This window comes from Maylandia zebra, linkage group LG20 (genome assembly GCF_041146795.1).
Source record: "Maylandia zebra isolate NMK-2024a linkage group LG20, Mzebra_GT3a, whole genome shotgun sequence".
Taxonomy (NCBI): Eukaryota; Metazoa; Chordata; class Actinopteri; order Cichliformes; family Cichlidae; genus Maylandia; species Maylandia zebra.
The window spans coordinates 8,425,058-8,439,025 of NC_135186.1; the positions used below are offsets into that span (position 1 = coordinate 8,425,058).

The 13,968-nt window shown below is 42.2% G+C and overlaps 2 protein-coding genes across 6 annotated transcripts; one reads left to right on the forward strand and one right to left on the reverse strand.

Moving 5' to 3' along the window:
- Positions 1-1,720: 1,720 nt before the first annotated feature.
- wdr6 (WD repeat domain 6) lies at positions 1,721-8,311 on the reverse strand. Of its 4 annotated transcripts, none has more exons than XM_004554005.3 (7): positions 8,189-8,311; positions 7,766-7,917; positions 7,367-7,501; positions 4,288-7,021; positions 3,996-4,073; positions 3,119-3,235; positions 1,721-2,890 (listed from the first exon to the last, which is right to left on the reverse strand). In XM_004554005.3, exons 2-7 carry the CDS (start codon positions 7,833-7,835, stop codon positions 1,930-1,932), a joined length of 4,095 nt encoding a protein of 1,364 aa, XP_004554062.3. In that variant the 5' UTR covers positions 7,836-7,917; positions 8,189-8,311; the 3' UTR covers positions 1,721-1,929. The 4 variants fall into 4 exon arrangements, with proteins under 4 accessions (XP_004554062.3, XP_076734421.1, XP_004554064.3 ...); XM_076878306.1 differs by having other exon boundaries at positions 8,181-8,300; XM_004554007.5 differs by having other exon boundaries at positions 8,249-8,294.
- Positions 8,312-8,726: 415 nt separating this feature from the next.
- fsbp (fibrinogen silencer binding protein) lies at positions 8,727-13,898 on the forward strand. Of its 2 annotated transcripts, XM_004554003.4 has the most exons (5): positions 8,727-9,033; positions 11,118-11,161; positions 11,280-11,448; positions 12,815-12,859; positions 12,952-13,898. In XM_004554003.4, the coding sequence occupies exons 1-5, from the start codon at positions 8,829-8,831 to the stop codon at positions 13,311-13,313; spliced, it is 825 nt and encodes a 274-aa protein (XP_004554060.1). In that variant the 5' UTR covers positions 8,727-8,828; the 3' UTR covers positions 13,314-13,898. The 2 variants fall into 2 exon arrangements, with proteins under 2 accessions (XP_004554060.1, XP_004554061.1); XM_004554004.5 differs by lacking the exon at positions 12,815-12,859 and having other exon boundaries at positions 8,730-9,033.
- Positions 13,899-13,968: the final 70 nt, after the last annotated feature.

Here is a 13,968-nt window from a genome sequence, read left to right on the forward strand (position 1 = left end):
AACACACATTGAGCACACACTCTTTTGTACTTTTTGACATTTAACATGCCTGAGGTGAATATTCTCTTTGGCATCTTCCACAGCTACATTTGCATGCCAGGGACACTCTCACACACTCACACACACACACACACACACACACACACACACACACACACACACACACACACACACAGTCGCATATCAACGTGCCACTTAAGCATCTCATCTCAAAGCACTACATTTGCATTTTATAAACAAATACGCAAATATACACAGTATAGGCAGGAGTGGTTATATAAATCCTCGCTTTCAGCCAATAACACACAGCATACTGACACTATGAACTGACTCAAACTACAATTACTTTTTTAAACCCTCGTGGTTGCTGCGTGACAAAGTGGGAGCCTCTGCTGCAGATTAGTCAGGTCTCAGAGGAGATTCCTGAGACTTCTAATCTCAAATAATTTGTCCTGTGACAATTATTTTGACAGTTTGCATTTTTATGTCTAGCTTTAAGCTCATCACAATGTTAGACAGACACATTTTTGGAACATAAACCAATCTGAATTTAAGTACCTTGCTTGAGGACAAATCTTGGGAGTAGGTGAGGTGATAGCCTAGATTTACACTGCAAATTTCTGTTTTGAGGTTTTTACTGTGTGGAGAAATGAACTCCCAAGACTCTTCATCTAAAAACAAAAAGGCCTTTATTTCCTGGCTGGATGAGATGCACCATACTGTATTAAAAATAACTCCAGTCACTTCAGCCATCTTTGTGCAGCTTGGTACTATTCCCTAAAGTAGGCCACAGATGCCACAAACACATCAGAGATGGTTTTTAATGTTCTCTGTGCCGTGAATGCTTTCAGTGTTTTCTTAAAGGAAACACCAGGAAAAAAAATAGCTGCTCGCATCTACGAAATTAATAAATGGTTTGCTTTCTAAAGGATCTGAAATCAGTTAAGACAAATTAAAGAACATTTTTAATCCTTCATTTAATTACCGTACACTGGGAACATAGCTGGACTGGCCATCGGCGGTGGGCCAATGGTGATTTTTCGTTTTTATGGGGCGACGTTTTTTTGTAACGGTATAAACAATGAAAGGTGGTGGATTGGCCAATTGGTCATGATCGACTCTGGGCAGGACCAATTACAGCTGATGAGGTCGAACTTTAAAGTTCCGTATTTAGGTGTAAAGAAACGCGAATTGTCCCGAACTTCAGCAAAAATTAAAAAAAAAAAGAAGCAAAAAGACACAAAGCTGGAGTTAATCTGTGTCTTTACGCTGCAGCTGCCTCTTCTTCTCTCATTCTCTCTCCCTCCATCTCCTGTTGCTACTTCAATCATGAAACTGATCAATGATCAGCTGATCGGCTTTGCTGTCCTAAGTCCCGTCTCGTTTGTTTATTGTGGCGCTAAACAACAGCAGCACGTTTAAGCTTGATAACATGTTGTTATAATTTATTTAATATTACTTTCTAGTATCAACTGACGTTTGCTGGAGCCACAGCCGTAAAGGCGCTGGTCAACACAGTTTCCCTCTCACCAGATATCCCAACCGATATCTGGTGAGAGGGAAACATGAAGATGAAACCAGGAGATGTCCTTACTGAACCATCAGAGCTGAACAGGTGATGGAGAAACAGGTTTACCTTTTAGTTGACATGAATGATTGGAAGGGAAGTTATGAACTGTTTCTGAGAGACAAATAACACCAGCATCCTTTTCTACGTAGCTGACTGGGAATAAATGTTTTTATCATTTTCATGCAACAAAAAATAAAGAAACAAAAACTAGAGAATAAATACTTTAAACAATTACCAGAGACATACATTTACATCAAAGTATACAGCTGCAATTAAGACAGGTAATTGAGAAATAATTTTAAAAAATATGTCCCTTTGTGAAGTTTTTACAAAAGTATCTTTAATCTTTTTATTCAGAATCATTTTTCTTGGAGAGTCACTTTAATTCGCTCGTCCAGCTTTCCCTTTTCTCCATTTTTCTCTGCATCCATCTCCGGATTCTTGACTCGTAGTAGCTGGAAGCCCTGACCGCAGACGAGCGCCCATCGCTCCCATCGCTCCCTCAAACCTGTCTCAGGCTTTACTGCACTCACAGGCTTACCTACGCAGTCATTCTCTGGTTGATTTCTTGGACTTGTGCCCGTCTCTTCTTTCTCACCAGTAGTCTTACTAACTGGGTCACCTGTCTCGCTCTCTACCTCAACAGGTTCTTTACTGCTTTTCTCATCAGCTGTTTCTTTATCCCTCTTGAGCCTCCCAGCATTCTCCTGCTCAGACTCAAATCCTATCTTCACTTTCTGATTTCCTTCCTCACTTTCCCAGACTGCGAGCCCTGCAGCATCAGCAACGTGGGAGCACATTGCCCCATAGTGGCTGATACTGTTACTGCAGACCTTCCAAAGGCAAACCCTCTGATCTGAGGAAGTGGAGACCAAGAGGTCTGGTCTCAGGACCTTCAGCGCTGTTAGAGGGGCAGCATGGGCCAGTGATATGTGGCACTGGGAGTGGAGATGAATCTGAAGCCTGTCTGGACACTGGAGCTGCTTTTGTAGGAGAGGCTGAGACTCAGAAATCTGAGAAAACCCTACTTGGCTCCCGATTTTCCCACCTTCTGAGTGCTGCACCCCGATTGTGGACACAGTCAGCTGTCCATCATCTCCTCCGCTAGCAACAGTTACCAGGCAACTACCCTGTTGTTGTCCCATTTTTTCTGCCCAAACAGCCAATGAGTTAATCCCACTCTGGTGGGCGGGAACATCGAGGCAGGGGACTGGTGATGTTGCAGCACAGCTCGAATTATCCGTTGATGAGGACAAAGAGTCGGTCAAATTCCACACTGCGATTTTCCCATCAGTCGCAGCGCTGAACAGCAGCTTATACCTGCAAGAGAGACACAGTTATAGATATAAAACTAAGTGTTAAAAAAAGAACTACTTTCTCCATGCTTTCCTAAATACTGTACATCTGTAGTATTAATACGCCAGCTGCTTTTAAAAAAATATATTTCACTTTAAGTCTAAAAAGATTAAACAGCAAAAGCAGTGGTCTGGTTCTGTAAAGCATGACATAACAACCCAGGAAAAAAAGATGAGCAATCACAGTCATAACCTGTTGCCTTTGTCATCCTCCAGGCTGCAGGTGGCGACACTGAGTACACAGCGTTGATGGTAGAATGTTTCCCACAGCAAATCGATTTGACCTTTCGCTTCATTGACAGAGAACAGTCTGGAAAAAACAGTAATGGATGTGAGGAAACAGTGAGAAGAGTATTAAGGGAGAACATTAGACACTATAGCAGCACACAGGGTTCATGTACATGATTACCAAAACAGTTCCTTTAATTTTCCACCCGACTTTTAATGACCATATTTTCTTTTAATTATCTGAATATACATGAAAAATAAGATTAAAAATCTATGCTAAAACTTACCACAGTATAACTTGACTAAATTCAATACCAGGCTATATGAGAATACAAAATAAACATGCGAGTAAGATGTTTACAGAATAATATGTTAAACTCCAAAAACTCCCATTGTTCAGCCCAAATAAACAAGTGTCAAGGAGGAAGAGATTTTGGACTATAACTAGGTAAAAATTCATAATGCTGGTTATTATACTGATGTTCTGACCACATAAGATCTTGCAGGATCAATGCATATTTCCTTACACATATGTTAACATCTGTGACTGCATGGTACACGTGTTGGCAAAATTGAGCAAAAATACTTGAAAATACAAAACTGATGATTGCAGTTCATTATTGCCACAATACACAATCGGACACACATAAATGAAATGTAAAGCCTTTGATTCTGTTACATTCATCATTATGGTTATTATAATCACCAGTACCATCACCCCAGTACTGAATATAATACTTTTTGAGAGCATCAACTCAATGCGAAGACACTCTGATTTTCTCTTTTCTGCAGCTTCAATGAAAATTCCAGCTGTGTGAACCCTTGCTGTGATGAATACCAACCTGACAGCCCCGTCACTGCAGGACAGAGCCACGAGGACACGGTTTACTTCTTCATCCACCACTGTCGCAGACATGTACCTGAAAACACACAGACGAGAGCTGTAATCAGAGGTGCATTTTTTAAAATGCAAAAAACAAAAACACTGAAGTTATATTCAGCTAAAAAAAAAAAAACAACAAAAACAGCAGATTGTCTTTGAACACAGATTTTTTGTGAGGAAGAGAAAATATATGCAGAGAACAAATAACAGGAGGTCAGAGGCTATCTAAACACTAGCTTTAAAAAACTTGCCTCGTTTCCGGGTCCATTTTCACCATCTTGTGTCTGTTGCGCCTCCTCTCCCACTCTTTGTCCAAACGGTGACTGGCTACCTGGATCACCTGACAGGAAGGAGCCAGTCTCTGCCCGTCCCAAACAATTAACAGCCGGTAAACTTGGATTTGAGCCCGCCCACCGGCTGACACGAGCAGAGCAGAGAGAGGCTTTGACTGGCTTTCACTCCCCCCTTCTGGGCGAACAATCGCAGTCACCGTGCGGATGCTCGAGATGTGGTCGGTAATAACTGAAAGAACTTTAATATTGCCAGAAAAGGGATGTACCGCCAGGACACTCAGGCTAGTGTCCTCTCCACCTGTCACTACTAACTCCCAGTGGTTTGCCTGATTCCTGTTCCCAAAGTCTGTTATCCTCCCCAGCCTGCATACACACCCAATTCCTCTTCCATGGACTCCATCTTTCAGTCCTGTTCCTCCAGCCCTTCCTGTCTTTCCATCCCAACCCATTGCTTCTCCGGGGGGCTGTGAAGCCAGGACTGCCCCCTGCTTGATAAACACCAAAGCTCCATATCCGAGCCAAATTCCTTTGTGGGATGGCCACAGACTCCAAGAGCGGTGCCCCCCACCACAAGGCACTGCTAACAGTCTCTCCTGCCTCACTGGATCCCAAACAACAAAATGGACTGCATGAAAGCCGACAATTACAAATCTGGCTTCTCTGCCTTCCTTCTCTACTTCTCTGAAGCGCTCTTCTTCTGCCTCCTCCCCTTTAACCTCCACCTGTTCGGTCAATTGGTGTTCTTTGTTATACAGCTCTTCACATTCCTCGGTGACCTCTTCCTCCTCAACTTCTTTTTCAGGTTCGAGAATTAAAATCCTCTCCAGCCACTCCATTCCTTTGCAGGCACGCTGGACCCTGAGAACCTCCAGCTGAAGCCTTTCTTCATTCATTTCACTTGTTTCCGCAGCGTTATCTTCTCTACTTTCCTCAAGATTCTTTGGTGACGATGGACGCACACTGAAAACTCTAACACAGCCGTCCCTGCCAGTGCTATAGAACAAGCCTTGGTACTCATACACTGAGGTTACACCTTGTTTCCCGTGCACCCCAAACAGACAGCTCAGAGGATGCAGCAAAAGGTCATGCACCTCTTTGCTTCCTTCATTCTCCATCTTGCCTTTCCCCTCTCCCTCAGGCCCACCTTCCTCATCGTCACCTTGTTTACCATCTGTCAGTAATTCTTCATTTGTTTCCTCACCATCTCCTTTTCTTTGCTTTGAGTTTTCTCTTTCCTGAAACAGAAGCAGGGATCCTCTCCTGTCTCCACACACCCAAAGCACCTCCCTTGACCTGCGCTGGAGGCGCACTGCAGCTGTAAGCCAGCGCTTAGCGCAAGAGGGGAGGAGGAAAGAAGGTAGAGCAGTGATGCTGAGAGCTAAAGAACAGGTTTCATTGAATTTTGTCTCTACACACCAGCGATAGACACGCCCTTCAGCACCTGAAGCTAACAAATACGCACGCTCTTTTTCCTTCTGCCAAATAAGACTATGGATCTTCCCTGATCCACATGTAAGCAGAATTCCAGACTGAGGATGAGACATGGGAAAGATCTGTAAGCACCCACTGAGGTTTCCCACAGCACACAAATCAACTTTGGTTGTCGACTCCTTCACAGTGATAGTTATCGTTTCCATCACACAGTAGGACTGAAACTCTGGAGTCCCATTCCACACTACTTCCCACTTCCCAACACTATATTGGTAAACTATTCCTTTGTCAGTGCAAACTACAGGCTTACACTGACTCCAGCTTGTACTACCATCCTCTTCTCCTGCTAAGCAAACAACTTTAGGCAGGCCTTGACCAGGAAATTTCAGGTCGGTCAGTTTCTCTGTCACTGTCTCCTCCTCTAGACACTCCTTCTTCTCATTGCCCTTCACTCTCCACAACCTTACCCCTCCATCCGCCCCTCCTGTAGCCACCCAGCTCGCATCCTTTCCCTCACTGACTGCCAGTGCACGAACACCCCCTGCTCGGTGTCCCTTCAACGTGCGAACCACCTTCCCGCTTCCAGCCCAGTCCCAGACTAAACAGGTGCCATCTTCCCCAGCGCTGAAGATATTCCCTAATGAGAGACGGACTGAGAACACCCTGGCCTGATGTCCATATAGGATCCTTAAACAAACTGGGTTCAAGTCCCCACATTTACCTTCAGGCCCACCTAAAGTGCCAACACCCCACACCCGTACACTGCGGTCATCAGAGGCTGAAGCTAAATATCCTTTCTCCTGGAGGTAAGAGATACTGAAGATGACCCCAGTGTGGCCCAGTAGACGCCTTTCAATTGGAGCTTTGTTTTCAGGATTGCCACTTTTGTCTCCTGGTTTCCAGAGAACCAGCTGATTGAACACAGTCCCTCCAACTATGACAGTATCCACCCAGGATTCATGAACCAGAAGGAGAGCAGAGTACAGCAAACACCCCTCCAGACAGGAACGCTGCACCACGGCATTTCCTTTTGTGACATCCAAGAGAAGAGCACTATTATGAGCAAGAGCCACACACAGCAGTGGCTGTTTGCCTCCAGAGAGCCAGCGGACATCCAGAGCCCAGTCCTGTAGCTCCATGAGGGGACCCAGGACCTCCAGGCGAAGATGCTCCCCATCCTCCACACGGAACCTTACAAGCCTCACAGCTTTGCCTCCAAATACTGCAAGGTCGCAGACATTTGGCTCTGTAGTGCTCAGTGCTGGTGAATAAGAGCAAAAAAATTTATGTATATTAAAATTTAAAAAAATTAGAGCAAAAATAGCTGGAGGCTTTACGTGAATAAAGACTTTTAATACGCAATAAATAATTGTCTAATAAAGATAATATGTATACTGTATATCCTCAATTTAATCTAACACCTGCAAGCATACCTTTAACTGCTTATACTTTAACTTTTATCATAGCTGAGAACCCATTCTTGGTTCCAGACTTGCCTTTCTTTCACTTTCGTATTGCTCTGTAAATAATTTTCTCGACATATTAACATATAGTAAAAACAATCAAACAAAACAAGAAACAGCTCATACTAACAGCTTATACTAACCGGCACTCCGTGGTGGCTCAGCTTCCCACCTTCTAGGTCTTATTCCATGAATCCGGTAATGATGGAGAATGCTCAATGAGGCACAGGCTTTAGGGCAAGGCTTGAGTCTGTACACCGACAAGACCGGACCCTCACCTGCCATGAAAGAAAAGTTGTGTGTGTTTGTATTGTGCAATAATGTACAAAATTTGGAACTCTAAAGTTCAAGCTAACCATTACAGCAACCAGAGTTACAAAGAGAATGTGGCACAGATACAAAATGAAGAAGTTCTGAATAAGTTAAAGTTTAACAATAAAGAACTTGTAACAAAAATGCAGTTAATATAGGAGCACTGTGGAAAAACACAGCAGAGCATCACAAGAATAACTACTTGCTTATCTTATATGTTGAACACTAACCTTTAATTAGAAACGCATCCTGAAGGAACTCCAAAGCTGTAACTGGAGCAACCAGGGCCACCGTCTCCATCACTTAAAGATTAACTGCGGTCAACAAAGGCACATGACGGGGATACGGTGCAATACAGACAGATGACCCGCTTTGGCGACCCCTAAAGAGAGCAGCCGAAAAATTAAGACCATTATGAAGGGAAGATATGCAGTTTTAACTTACAAATCGTACTTGTAAAGCATGCTGAGACTCCGGGTAGTGCAGTCTGCTGTTGTATTTACTAAAGTCTAATGCTGAGTGAAGATTACCCTTATGATTAGCAAAACAAGCTAACAGGAGGAGTTCTTCTTGTCTTATTTGGAAAGGAATAAGATATCGAACGGCAGAAAACTTTAACAGGTAAACAATAATATCTCGACGTGCCTACTTACACACGCTCCCAATGCAGGAAACTGTTCAGAAACGTTATAAGATCATTATTAGTCTGGTACCCATGTGTTTCTGTACAGTCGTTCTTGCCGGGTTTCAACCAATCAAGCTGGACTACCGGCTTTCTCAACGCTGATTGGCTAGTAGGAGTTTAATCGTATTTTTATTGGTGAACTCTGTGCACGTGAGGGACAGCCTTCTATGTTATGCTGCGTTTAAGGATATTCGATAAAACTCAGTCAGTAGCCTCAGTCGCAGGCATTGATTTTAAAATACCAGGATACCTACTAAGAAGTTTCAAAGCGCTTTTACACCCACTTCTTTATACAAAAAGCCGTTATTATCATTTTAATTCCACAGCTGCACCTGTAGTGATGAAATTCAGGCACTCTGATTCTACTGCGTTGCCTACTTCGGTGGGATTTGGGGTACATAACTGGAAAGTCATGTTAATTATCTCAGCGTTTAAATTATAACGTTTTCACGATATTTTGTAACCTAATGCCAAAAGATACATGCGCAACAGCGTAAACGTGTCTTCAAATCCTCGCAGAACACGTGAACGCATCACGAGGCAGTACATAAGGTAAGAGGTTGCTCCAGGCTGGGAGGTAGCGGTCCAGCTAACTTTTAGAGCTAGCTATGCCTGGCAAATGTAAATTCCAAGATTCCTGGCTCGCAAAGGATGTTTACAAGGACTGGCTGGTTAAGGACGTCCAGGACATTCATTTTGCCCGATGCAGGGCCTGTTGCAAATCAATCAAACTTCAGACGATGGGCGAGGCTGCCCTTACCAGCCACGCAGGGGGAGCTGGCCACAAAGCAGCGGTCCGCAAGCTGCTGGAAGGTGGGTCACTTCCAGTTTTTCAGACTGGAGAACATCTTGAAAGGAATGACAGAAATCTGATAAGAGAATTCACGAGATCTTGGTGTGATAACTGCTTCATCGCTGTTTGTTAAGATGGTTTAATCGTGATGTGGTGTTATCGTTGGTGTGTGTGCGTGTGGCTACACCAGTCTAGACAGGAGTGTAAAAACATCTGTCCCAGGACGAGTGGTCATCAGGACATTACCGAGCACAGCTGTACAGTTTATGCAATTTCAGAGTTGATTTATATGGTGTCTGTTATGTCTTTGATTTAAGGTTTCTATATCCCGTGTCATTATAGCCTAAAAACAACAGCAAGGAGCAGCAGCCAGCATTCAGAGTCCGCTGAAGTAATAAGACTTCCTCCTGGGATAGCAACTATGTTTCCATTATTATTAAATTATGGCTCATTAAATACATTTTTAACATACAATGAATATAAGGTGCATTAGTTTGGTCTACTGCGTAGTTCAAGGGGTTAAGCAATGGATTTAATTAGGGTAATTCATTAAGACTGTAATGATGTTTGTTTGTTTAACAGAAAGTTGGAACACCCAATATCTCATTCATTCGTTTACTGACCCTGTAAAACAAATCCGGGTAACTTAAAGGTTTGTTTGTTTTTCCGGGTTTTTCTCTTTCTTTTAAAGCTCTTTAGCATTATATAATTTTTTTTATTAAATGAAAAATAATAATTATTGTTGTTGTTATGTCTTTGATGTAATTAAATAACCTGGGAGCACAGGCATGAAAAGTGTGTTTAATAGTGAGAAGTGGGAATCATCAGACACACCACGATATAATATTATTGGGATTTTTCACATTTTCTAATATGATATTAGCCTTCATGTTCTATAGGAATGTAACTAAAGTACAACCAGCTAGCAGCCTGTTGATTCAAGTCCCCTCAAGTCATGCTCACTGACACAGACTCGTTCAGACTGATGGTCACATGTTGGTGATCTGTCCGCCTTCATAAATTAGACAAGTTATTTTGCAAACCTTCAGATTTGACAGTCAGTCTGAGAATGATTGCAGTTGGTCTAAGTCAGACTGCGACTTATTGCGGAAAGGATGCCTCCTGTTATTTGACCTGTGAAAAGTAATTTTTTTGTGTGTGTGGATGTAAGAAGGTTGTTGTTCTATTTTTACTCATGTGACTGAGCCATGAGCTTGCTTTGTATTAGGAGATAACTTTGTCAAGAAAAGTGTGTTTGATGGTTTTTGGGTCAGAGTTTATTTCGTGTAAGTTTGCTCTGCTAACGTTGTCTCTGGATGGTGATATATGAAATCAGCCCTCTCATTCGTAGTATTCCCAGAGTACAGCTCTCTGTCTCAGCTGCTTGTACTCTGGTCCTAAAGAACAGGAAGGTTGTTGAGCACTGATATATTAATAAGATGTGAATTCCTCTCTGTGTAGACTGCAGCACATATATGGTTTTCAGTGATTTGTCACAGTTAATTACTGCTTTATACGAAGTACATTGCATGTAACTGCAACATTATTTGCAGTTGAAAAACGGTGATAAATCACAATATATGTTATTGCAATACTCAGAATAATGAGTAAAATGTTAAAAATCACAAAAATATCAAGTCACAAGTGAAGTATTGTAATAATATTGTTTCACTCTGTTTACAGAGCGATTAAAAGGACTGTGCTCATTTTATGACTGTCCCCATTTTGCACGATACTGCTCATCTACACCAAGAAATGTTCAGTTAACCCAGCAGTTACTTAAAGTGTCTTATAGTATAATGAAGTCCTGAGAGTTTGTTAAACGTTTTACGCTTTTCACTTCATTCCATTTAGTAAACCTGCCACCAGGTTACTGACAGCACTTACTTTGTGGACTTTTTTACTTTCTAGGTTTGCTTTGCAGAAGCTCCGATATCATTTCTGCTTTTTTTGATGGCCATCATGATTAAGGTGCTTTATGGTGATGTTGTGCTTGTGTCCACCAGAGGGAGGCGCTCTTTGTTCATTTTTCTGATAGACATATACTTGCAGTCCCTCCCTGGTTGTCTCCTTATCCTTTTTTTTTTTTCTTCCTTATTATCAGGCTGTTTGATGGTGACAGGACAGGTGAATGGCAGCGTGAATCAGGTAATTACTTTTAAAGTTTTGGTTTCATTTTATTTAAGAGGTAAACCTGGAGCTGCTCATGACACCTTAGGTTCAGACATTAATCCCAGAAACACCAAATGGCTCGCCTCCTTCTTAGGCAGAGGACAGCAAGGAGCAAGTGGCCATCTGCCTCCAGCGTGACGCCTTGGACAGAATAACAGGCAACGACTGGTCAGATCTGCACCACAGCCCCTCTACAAACTCCACCTCCCACAATGCAGAGCTACAGGATGTGGCATTCCCTGCTGCCTACTTTACAGCACCAGGTACCAACAAATAACACCCTGCAAGCTGCTTGAGCATGTGTTGCTTGGAAACCCTTGCGCAGGGAACTTTCTGTGGGCAAATAGTGGGATATTCTACTATTAACTTGATTAATACTCCACTCTTAATTAAGAAACAATAACCTTGAGCTGAAGGAGATAATTGGCTCAGTTAACATTACTAAGGGTGAGGAGGAAAGGGCGTAATTATACACAGACTTCAATAAGTTATAGCTGTTTTGCTGCAGAGATGGCTTTAGTGTTGAATGCTTATTAGAAGATTGTGAATGGGAAGAAGCAGCCCATGTGACCAACCTAAATAAATTACTGTCATTAAGAAGATTGATAGCCCAATTAATAGCAGGGGGTATGCTGTTTGGAGTGCCCGTGTACCATGGTGTTACACGCTCACTGTGCATCATAAATATGAGACTAAATAGCTGTTTAGTTCATTCCTCTGCTTTTCCTCTAATTTATCTCCGAGGCTCCCCTTTTGTGGCTGAAATTGAATGTTTTGACAACCTGCAGTACTGTGCAAAAATCTTGAGCCACTCGTCATATATTACTTAAATGTAATATATGAGGCAAAAAGTAAAGTATATACAGTTCTGACGAGCTTGAAAGTCATTGTTTGGTGTGACCAAACACAGCCTGAACTCTCATAGGCGAGCTAGTCTTCAGAAATCTTTCTTCAGGTTACGTTTTTCTATCCAGGGATGTTTTTACTGTTTGTGTGTGTTTCATGCTGACAGTCTTTCCTGATGGTATCACATGTAGTACAGTACTTTTTAGCATTGAAAAAGAGCATTTAGCAGAAGAAGCATTCAGGTCAGTAAATTAGAATTTTTCTTTGCAGAGTTCTAAATAGATTTTCCATCGATGATACAGTTATGAATTGACCCAGACACTGTATGACAACCTCACACATGGATATATAAATCATCAGCTTACACCTGTGGCTGTACTGCAAAAGCATGTTCAAGTTTGTTTTCATTAACCCACTTTATTAAGAAACTTTTCTAAGTAATTCATAGCATTTCACATCTAATCCCTGTGACACATATTATATCTAACACAAACTATAACCTGCTGTATTTATTTAGTTTGCTTTGTTTACCTGTGACAAGGTATACCTTTGGTGAGCCAACTCGGGCTTTTTGAGTCTAACAGTTAGCACAGCTGTGCCTGCATCAGATCGCACAGTGGCTCACAAGAAGGAAAAACTATTATCCTAAATAAATCTGAGGATTTTCAAAATATAGTCCAGGTTAAAACTGTAAGACGATAGGTTTATCAGCTTTGCTCTGGCATTAAGGCGCAGGTAGATCTGACTGGGATTAAATTGTGTTTTGTTTTTTTTAAATTTCAGCCTTATTCTCTAAACTGCAGCTCCTGGTGTTAAACAGCCTTGAAAGTAAGAAAAGTGAATCTAAAGTTGCCTTGCAAACCTCAGATCGTGCTTTTTAGTACAAACCACAGTGAAGCTTTTGAACTTTGACCTCTCAGGCACCTCCAGGCTCAGCAGCCAGCATCTCCAACCATCAGGCGGCAAGACGGAAGACGCCGGGCGCCGCCCAGCTCAGCACGACTCCGTAGACCTGTCCAGACTGGAGCACCAGCAGAGATCGGACGCTCTGGAGCAGCAGCAGCAGATGAAGATCCTGGAGTGGGAGAATAGGATGAAGGTGCTGGCGTGGGAGCAGGAGCTGGTGAGGGAGAAGAGGAGAGCAGCCCGGCAGAAGGAGAAAGCCTTCAGGATGAAGAAGGCCTACTACAAGGCCAAGCTAAAGAGGATGGGCGAGGACGTGCCGCCATCTTCCTCCAGTAGTGGCGACGAAGCGGAGAAAACGTCTGACCCGACTGGCTGATACGCTCAAATGTTTCTATTTTTCGGAGTGTCATTCTTGTATTGTTTTGTGTATACGCCATGACACTACTTTTTGTTTTTTGTTACACATTGCTGCTGAAGAGTTTCACATTGAGCAACAATTGTTGTAATCACGGCAGCCAATCCCTCTGCAATGTGAGTTCCATCTTAATAGAGAAACATTTTAAGCAGTTTTTGAACTAATCTTTAAAAACGACACAACAGTACGGAGAACTGTAAGTCACTTTATACTCCTTGTTGAAATGGTTTGTAATGACAACCCTGTTTTACGTGTCATCTATCACAATCTAGCCCCGGATTGAAAAAAATCAATTTTCATTGATCGTCTTAATGGTGTATTTTTTATTTTAATTTTTTTAAAGGTCAAAGTTCGTTCGAGGTTATTTTAAAAGAAGAATGTACGCAGGTGACACGCACATGGGACGAAATGACATTCCTAAAAGGACAATCTTTTAACAGACTTTTTTAGTGCATGCTTTAACTTTGTTTTTGATATGTAAGTAAACAAATGTGTAAGTGAATAAATAAGTGGGAGAAACAGGTACCACACTGACGTATGTGCACACCTGTGATTGTTGTGCGTCTTCTTCTGAAAATGAGAGGTCTGTAATATTGAGTTGTAAGGCAGCATATAG